This window comes from Helobdella robusta, assembly GCF_000326865.2.
Source record: "Helobdella robusta unplaced genomic scaffold HELROscaffold_1, whole genome shotgun sequence".
Lineage (NCBI taxonomy): Eukaryota > Metazoa > Annelida > Clitellata > Rhynchobdellida > Glossiphoniidae > Helobdella > Helobdella robusta.
In genome coordinates this window covers 2,908,907-2,918,554 of record NW_008703570.1, presented here as the reverse complement: position 1 = coordinate 2,918,554, position 9,648 = coordinate 2,908,907, and the positions used below count along the sequence as shown (strand labels likewise).

Here is a 9,648-nt window from a genome sequence, read left to right as displayed (position 1 = left end):
ATTCGCTTTAGACAACAATTGGTTTTCTTTATTTTTGTGGTGTAGATTGGCTAAGTTGGAGCAGTAACAGGAAATCCTCAAATATTGTTCTTTATCAGCTGGATTTGAACTTGTTCTCCATTTCCTCCAAAAATAAAGTTTAGTTTTGTATAATAAACGAAGTGCCCTAGGAGCTTGATGTTGAGACGGTGATTGACTACGTCCAATTTTGGGAACAAAAATCGATATTGCGTGGTTGATTATTTGTTCGAATGTGTCACAACACATATTGACATTAAAACAGGGCTGAAAATGATAATTCCAATTTATATTAGACAAATAATTATTTATATCATTATAATTAGCACTGTTAAAATCATAGGAGTACGTTTTGATGAATGAGTTGACGTCTGGTGGGTTGTTGAGGAAACAGTTGATTTGAAAAAGTGATGATGTTGTGATCACTTGAGGCAAGCGGACTGATAATCTCCAACTCAGCAAACTGGAATAATCAGAAAGTACCAGGACATTTTGACCTCGAGTGGGCTGATCAACCAGTTGTTACAGACCAAGTTCATTGAAAAGTTGAATAAATGAATTATAAATTGAGTTATTTGGTGAAGAATAATTGGTCCAGTTGATGGGTGGGAGATTGAAGTCACCTAACAAACAGTTGACATGACCTCTACACAGCTCTCTAATGCATTGTATGCTATCAGTGGCATAATCATCAGCCGACCTTTCAAAACCACCAGGGCGATAGTAGGATATGAAGCGGTGATGCGTAGATGATATGGTAATATCAATAGATACTATTTCGATGTGCGAGTATTTAGTTGGTATTATGACCTCTTTGAAAGATATTGAGTTTTTAATGATAAAGCCCACGCCTCCACCACGTGATCCATGATCTTTTCTAACAAAAACGTATCCGGGAGGTAAAAACAAACTGTCACAATCATCTGGAGAGAGTCATGTCTCAACAACTGAAAAAATATCCGAATCATAATCCGATAAAAATAAAATTAAGTCATTCTTTTTATTTTGTAAGCTTCTGACGTTAGTTGAGGCCAACCTAAGAGGCCTGATTTTAACGAAAGGGCTGTTCTTTGTCAGTCTCTTCCTCTTTCGATTTGTGACCGGCTGATTTGGCAAGGCGTCGTGCCTGGCGCTTGATGTAAGCTTGTTCTGCCTGTCTTTTTGACAAATCAAAGTTTATAAAAATATTCCTCGTATCAGGCTTTGAATGTAGGATCCTACTGCCGATGGTCCGGACAAGGTAACACATAGTTTTGAGCTGCCAATACGACGTGTTTTAACGACCTGTGGTTTGATCGCCAGACGTTTCTCACAGAGATCCAACACAATATCTCTGTCATTGATTCCTGATTGCTCCACAAGACCAGAAATGATCACGTTATTGGCTCGGCGTTCCTCATCTTTACGCTCTCGTTCAACTATCCACAGAGCCTTGGTCATCTGCTCAATCATTGGTGTCTCGTTGAGCTTCAATACCTGTTTCTGACACTCAGAGACACTGTGGTGGACAATGTGGACATAGTATTGTGAAGTTGACACATCGAATCAGTGACGGCGTCTGACATACTTTTGACTGCTCGCTCGAAGCTATTACTGAGGGCCTCCATTCGCAGCAATGTTGATTCAAAAAGTTTGCTCATTAAACCCTCCGAGTTAGCCAGTGATTTGCGCAAATTTTCGTTTGACTTTTCAATAACCAACGTCAGGCTGGAGTCAAACTTTTCAAATATCTTTTCAAGACTGTTGTTGGACAGAGTTATGACTTTTTCTAGGTTTTCGTTAGATTTCTTAAGCAGATTATCGAAACACTTCATAGTGTGATCATTTGACTTGTCTAGTATTTTGGCCAAAATACTTTCAAATGACTCGACGGGGATTGATGTTTGATGTTTAGTCGATGACATGTTGATACGTGTCAAAATTAGGATATTTTAAATAATATTTTTAATGGTAAATTATTTAGTTCAATTTAATAGTCGTTTTCGGAACTAATTCGCTGGGGAATACAACTCTACCATACTAAAAAACAACTTTTTATAAAAAAATTATCAAAATCTTAACTGATCCTTTAACTATATATATATATATATATATATATATATATATATATATATATATATATATACATAGTTGCGTTAACAACAGTCTGTTACCAAAATTTATATATATATATATATATATATATCAAATTAACAAATTATAATGCAAATATTATAATTTACGACTAGCCGAATCAATACTCATAGAACAAAGACATCCGATAATAAATATTTTAACAATGGCAATTGGAATTCTTCCTACCAATGAATTTAGAAACAGAGGAATCATCGATAATGAAAACACGTAAAAGTGTTATATTTATCGGTAATGAAAACACGTAAAAGTGTTATATTTTACGACGTTGAAGATTGTAAAACTAAATATTCACTTTGAACAAACAAGGAACCAATAAATAGGCACAGTATAAAAATAATTAAGCATCTGGGCACAACATATCAATTTGAACACCGAAGATGGTATAGGAATACCAAAAAAAGCTTTACTGTTCCATCATGCATTAAACAAAAATTTTGGTTTAGAACTAAAGAAACTTGAAAATGATTTACGATGAACCGTTAGAAAAATCGAAAAATTAAATTGGAAGTTAACTAACGCCGAACATGCTGTGATTTTTATCAATAATTGCATTTCTGACAGTCTTAATCCAATATATATATATATATATATATATATATATATATATATATATATATATATATATCATCCATCTCTCACCCTAACCAAACGTTTTGGGTTTGTTTTTTCCAATAGTGCACACCCTTCCTGAGATACAATCTTTGTAAACATCATGCTATTTTTGTTGTGCCTCATACATAAGTTAAAATTTAGACAAATAAAAACATAAATTTCAATATATAAGTTGTAAGCGGTGACTCTGGCTCAGAAGTACGCACGACAGCGTGGATGCAGTTTAATGTCATTGAGGCTTTTGTTTGTGTATGTCTAAATTTTAAACTTTTGAGGCATAACAAAGAAGACTGAAGCCTGAGTGGTGCTCGACAAAGAGGTTTGAAGAGTGTCTCTGGAGGGGTGTGCACCATAGGAGAAACGCAAACCCGAGGCTTCAGACCCTGGAGAAGCCCTAAATGGGGAGTAACGCCTATAAACGCTGATGCTGGTGATAAACATATTGAATTATTTTTACAAATGTTCAATGGCTAAAAAAGTTCATAAATTTTCAAGTATTTACAAATATGTATTCGGCAATATTGAAATTAGAAAGGTAGATTACAAGAAATCATTTTAAAACAATATCTGACAAACAAAATTTGTTTTCAAATAAATTTCTTTCTTCCTTGTGAATTCATCGATAGTTTTTGCAGTGTCAACACGATTGAATGTTCCTTGTTCTATGTACAAAATTGCTAAATTATTTAATTGTTCTCCCCCATTGTACTCCTTAAACAATTTTTAATTCTCTTCAAAACAGAAAAACATTTCTCAAGATGCATTTGATAAATGAATAGTTAGAAAAATTAAGGATGTTCAAAGAAAAGTCACTGTAGCTAATGCACCGCATATTTAAAAATTTATTTTATTATTTTATTATTCACAAGCACAAAAAAGTGAACATGTACATATTAGATATTACAGTACAGAGCAAACTGCTAATGTTGCAAACGCTTATTAACGTCGAATTTAGTAAATAAATTGAATTTTTTTAGTTTTTATGATATTTTAAAATTTATTTTAATTATCTTTATAAATTGATTTTTTTGACGGGCTCTTTGGCCAATAAAACAAATAGTATTAAAAATAAATAACTTTTTTAAATTCTATTTTACTAAAAAATTCATTCAAGTTAATTTTTAAAAGAAAAACTTTCCACATGAAACTTAGTCTGCTAAACGTTAGATCCGCCACTGTGTACTCTCTAGATAATAACTGTGAACGCAGTTATTATCTAGAGAGGCATTGAATAGTGATTTTGACCGAAGGCCGCAAAGCCAAAGGCAGAATACTAAAAAACCCAAATTTTAAAAATATGCCTTTTTTGAAATGAATAAGAAGCTATTGAAAAAAATAGTAGAAGGTTCATGTCTATCCAGAAATTCTTCACTGAGATAATATTCAATCTCTTGTTCAATTTTAAATGCTCCAACAGCTACGATGGCCAAAACAAATTTCCGCTAATAGTATCAATAGAGATTCCTAGAATCCAGAAAAAAGTTACGGCCTAAATGAAAGTTGCAATAAATTTGGGTATTTGGCTTTTAAAATGGCCAGAGTCGAATATCAAATTTCGGCAATTCGTCTCCACTGAAAATCAAATTCAACAGGAAATAAAAATTCGTAATGTATAAATTTTAAATTATTGGAAATTGATATCAGATCATTCCATGGGACTAGTCCTCTGCCAAGATGTAATTATGATTGCAAAGTCTGGCCACTACATCAGCAATTGTCCACATCCATGGATAATCTCGGAAGTTTGCACATTCTATTAGTTTTATTAAAAATCAGTATGTTTTATTTTAACGTATGTTTATAATTTGCCATGTAATGCTAAACAAATTTTTTAAATGTTATTTAGCAAAGTTCAGAATATTTGAAAACTTCTACGACATGTCATCAGCTTTGTTGTGTGCACAGTTGATTGACGAACTAGATAGAAGAGTTAGTGGAGTGCATTTTAATTTCATAATTCGAGTTATATATTTCTTGTACATAAATTTTATATCAAATTTTATTTTAAATATCTTGTGGGGATAAATCTTGTGGGGATTTTAATAATGAAACTTTAATTTAGTTAACAAACATAATTTTGAATTTTATATTCTTGCCAAAATTAGTTGAAAGCTTATGATGATTGTTCGTCTAAAATTGTTTCAACTGATATCATTGTTGGCATTTATAACTTTCAACACATATTATTGATTTTAGATGCCAAATGTCATCACTGCCACATATGACCTCAACAGATGACATCACTCCATCACTTGACTCCAACAAATGACATCACTCCATCACATGACTCCAACAGATGACATCACTCCATTATATGACTCCAATAGATGACATCATTTCACACGACTACAACAGATGATATCCCTCCATCACATGACTCCAACAGATGGCATCATTCCATCTTGTGACTTCAACAGATGACATCACTTCATCACATGACTCCAACAGATAACATCACTCCATCACTTGACTCCAACAGATGACATCATTTTACGCGACTACAACAGATGACATCACACTTCATCACATGACTCCAACAGATAGCATCATTTCATCACATGACTTCAACAGATGACATCATGCCATCACATGACCCCAACAGATGACATCATTCCATCACATGACTCCAGCAGATGACATTACATTTTTGCTGCCAAGCTGTTTTAAGATATCAAATGAAATAAATGATTAAAACATGTCGCAAAATTTTTATCACTGACTTAAAGCAATGTTGTTTCGTTTTTATGCCATAACATTCTTACACAAAATGCGTGTAAGTTTCAGTTGTTGTATTTGAAAACCTCTTCAGACGAATTTAATATTGTTTCATAGTTGTTATTTGAAGTTTGCGTAATTCGTTATTCAATTAATGAATAATTTTCTTGGTGACAGTACAGTAGCAATCCTCCATCATATAATGTATGGCCTGATGTTGTGGAAGCTATCCGACATGTTTACATACCTAACCCTCTCAAAGGTAGAATTTATGCAATTGTACTCAGAACAAATTATAAACGTATTAAATGTGGTCAGGTTACTACAAGTACTTCAGATACCAACGACAAATAACCTTACGAGGGCTTTGTGCTGATGATTTTCAATTAATAGATGATTAAACGTGACATTATATTTTGTTTTGTGATCCGCTTGACAGTCAGATCTAATTCTTTGTGCAGAAATTGTGAAGCAAAAATTGCTGTTGCTTCCTACGAATAAGCTAGTTGTGTATTCAATATATACATTATCGTCAGCCAGTACATAAGCGGTAGATAAGGCAAAGATGACAAACGATGCTTAGAAAAAGCAGGTGAAACACTTAGTTATTCTTGACCGAGTTGGCTATGGAGCATTGTAAAAGTAAAGTGAGAACTTTAATATGCTATCATTTGAGTTGTTTTGCGTACTCTTTTCAAGATAATTTTGTTCTGAAAGTTATCAAAGTTTATTTAGTCGATTGCTTTAAAATTCATGCTAAATTTTATAGGACAAGTATTTATTATTGATTGAAAATTTCTTGCACGGAAACTTGATATAGAGATTTAATTAATTGCTTATTAACTTTTGATTGATAGCGGAATATGGATCATTTTTTGACAAGTGGGTAAAAGATACAAGCAGATATGTAAGAAAATGCAGCACAAGTATGAAAAGCTGGTTGCGGATGATGAGACACAACAATGGCAAGGCTCGGCCAATGTTCCTCTTAACGTCTGCTTATCAGGATTTCGCTGAAGCGACGTTGAAATTTGTTCTTGGGTTGGTTTCAGTTTTTATTTTAATAATAAATTTTTTATTAGTTTTGTTTGTATATGACAAAAATTCAATGAATGTTTAGTTTTTTATTTTTTACCGAAAGGGTGTTGAAAGTTTGTTCTGTGATCCAAATTACCTGTTTCTTTTAGTCTTTTTTCTTCTTTTAGCATTCGACATCAGCTGGCTGGTTTTCCTTTTGGCCTTGATTCATTTAGTTTGATGTTCTGTCTGTACGGGATCATATTTATAAAATAAATAAATAAGGTAGCCAGACTATCCTAGCCACCCCCTTCATAGTGCTCAACAAATTTCGTCGTTTAGATTATGTCAAAATTTGCATTTAAAATTATTCACTTTCAACTGAAACTGTAATGATAAAGCTTTGAAATGATAAAGTTTTAAATTTTTGTACAACATGTTTAATATTTTGCGAGCTTCTTGTTTTAGAGATCTGAAGTCCTGTTTGTTAACATTACCTTTGAATTTTTAGTACATGGGCTAAGGCATTTTTATGTAGCTGTATACAAGAGAATTTACTGCTGCACGCTTTTAAACTTCAACCTGATCTGCAAGTAGAATTTTAACAGTCCTAAATCTTTTCAACAACACAGAGCCTTGAAACAATACATTTCACATTTTAATAGGGAACGCTGGGAGGAGTTTTTTGATTTTTCAATTTTTCATGCTGAGAAGCCCATGTTCTTCAACAAGAAAAATCCATTCTATTCCACATGTGAGTTTGTTTGTTTGTTATTTCTTGTTATATAAGATAATTTTTAGACAATTATTTTTTGGAGGTCATAAGCTAACGCGATCTTCTATGCATAAAATTTTTGAAGACGGCAATTTAATAATGCAATCTTATCAGTATTATATTATTTTTGCAAAGGCATCTTTCAATTACCTAAATTTTCTTAAACTATTTGAAAATTTTTTTTCTATATTTTTTATAACAAGCTTATGAGCTTTGCGTTTTTACCATATTGACGTGCCCGTGTTCATTGAAACAGAGCAACAAGTTTATTTCTAAACAAAATTGAGAGTTCTATAAAATTTTACAATCTATCCAAATAACAATAACAAAATTTTACAATCCAAAAGTGTTGAAAAATTATATTAATCTTAACGTAAATGAGTTCGCAATTTCTAGAAAGAGGCTTCAACTGTTTTTCCTTTTAGCTTTTGAGTAGTATTATGCAGTTATAACTTTATTCATTTTCAGTCATCATAATACAGTTAACCAGTTTAAAAATTAATTCAATATTCTATTTCGCATAGCGTTCGCAGACTGGCACATTAGCATCGTAAATTAAAACACCCGCAGCTGCGCAGCTCATTCTAAGGCATGTATGCGACATGAATATGTTTTTTCAAAATTTTACAAATCACACACAAAATAAGCAGTTGACTGCAACACAAAAGTGGTTGCTGATCAATTGGAGGGCAACAGAAAGGTTCTCGGTGGAAACTTCACACAGCTTGATAAACATCTTCAACTCGTTACTGGAAAACAAAATCCCAAAGTTAGATTTGGTTTAGTTATGGGCTTTATACTTAACCAATGTACCGAAAAATATCAATGCCGACATGGGTAATGAAATTTTTCAGTGCCGATGCCGATTATCATTTAACCTAACTGAAAATGTACGATTCAACGATAAAAAAAATCATCATTTTAAAAATTCATAATAACAAAAGGCAATGATGACCAACAACGATGCATATATTTATGTGGGCATGTTTATATATGCTTTTGCGGTTTGCATGATTATTATGAATTATTATTATAAAAATAAATTTGCCAGTGATAGTTAAAAATTTCTCAAAAGCCTCATCACGAAAATTACTGAAAAACGCAAAATGACGTGAAAATGACATGAAAAATAAAATTAGAGTTAAATAAATTTATTACTGTTTTTCGCTTCAGCTAACTCACTGATATTAAAAGCTGGAATGTTTACGAGTTGCTGTACATTGTTCGAAGGTTGTACACTGGTTTGCGCACGGCCAGGGTTGGTAACAACACCAAAAATTGTATTGGCAATACCATAGCTCAGTTTCAAAAGTATTGCTAATCAATACCAATACTTGCGTCATTTTTAATCAGTGTCACGTGAAATTGAATGCTAACATCCATGAATAATATAACACAATTCAACAATTTTATTCATGAGATAATGATAAAAAAAATTGGAAACTACTTAAAAGGTCAATTATAATTAAGAAATATTTATAAAAAGAATATAATTTCAAATGATCATTTAATAATTATTTTATTAATTAAGAAACCATGTTTAACATCAGTTGTGTTATTGTCTCAAGGTACCCCATACGTCTCACTGTAGCCATTCATTGTTGTTTCACTGTACCCCACAAAGTCGTTGACAAAATTATTCGACGTAGTACCAAAACCAATTGGAATAAAAATTTGGCTTCTATATGAACTAATTCCTTATTGATGCGTCAAACTTTCATGTAGGAGTGATCACAGTATCATTACAAATAATTGAACAATTACATTCCAAATCAAATATTAACATGTCTAGAAATGTGTCAAAAAATCAAAAATCAGAGTTAAAAAACGCAACTCACGATTTTCGTCGCAGAAAATTATATTGTAAACTACCGGTCCTACTAAAATACAGATTAAATTAACTGTATAGAAAAAATTATGTACGGCTAAACAATTATTAGATTTTCTCACTGTACCCCCATGCCTCAACGTACCCCACCCTTCCCTATAACATTTTGTTCACACATTTCGTACTATATCACGTTATATCGTGCTTATAGACGCCAACATGGAGACGAAGCAATTTGTTTCGTGGAGTTTATTTATGTAATTTTGAAAGCACGGAGTTTTCGACTTAAGAGCCAGTTATTCAAATTTTTGATGGAAATAGAGCAGCTTATGCTAGACAACGCAACAACGATGCAAACAAGGTCAAGATTTTCGAATTCTACAAAGTTGATATTGACCCAGTTGATTGTATATCGAAAGATGCAAAGCAGTCAGTTGAAGATGCTACGTTTTATTGAATTTCCCGATAATTGTAAAGTTTTTAAACACATTAATGTGTTTTTTGTCTTCTGCTACAATTATAATTCCTTCGTCTTTTGTCACAGCTG

The 9,648-nt window shown here is 32.5% G+C and overlaps 2 protein-coding genes across 2 annotated transcripts; one reads left to right on the top strand and one right to left on the bottom strand.

Annotated features, from left to right (window-relative positions):
- Nucleotides 1–1,069: 1,069 nt before the first annotated feature.
- Nucleotides 1,070–1,922, bottom strand: HELRODRAFT_158635 (hypothetical protein; the record flags this gene model as incomplete). The annotated part of the gene is made up of 3 exons (XM_009010644.1): nucleotides 1,070–1,276; nucleotides 1,345–1,516; nucleotides 1,582–1,922. The coding sequence occupies 3 exons, from the start codon at nucleotides 1,920–1,922 to the stop codon at nucleotides 1,070–1,072; spliced, it is 720 nt and encodes a 239-aa protein (XP_009008892.1).
- A 2,496-nt stretch (nucleotides 1,923–4,418) lies between these two features.
- HELRODRAFT_158634 (hypothetical protein) lies at nucleotides 4,419–9,140 on the top strand (the record flags this gene model as incomplete). Its single annotated transcript, XM_009010643.1, has 6 exons — nucleotides 4,419–4,508; nucleotides 5,659–5,743; nucleotides 6,339–6,522; nucleotides 7,131–7,252; nucleotides 7,921–8,042; nucleotides 9,066–9,140. The coding sequence occupies 6 exons, from the start codon at nucleotides 4,419–4,421 to the stop codon at nucleotides 9,138–9,140; spliced, it is 678 nt and encodes a 225-aa protein (XP_009008891.1).
- Between the last annotated feature and the right edge of the window lie 508 nt (nucleotides 9,141–9,648).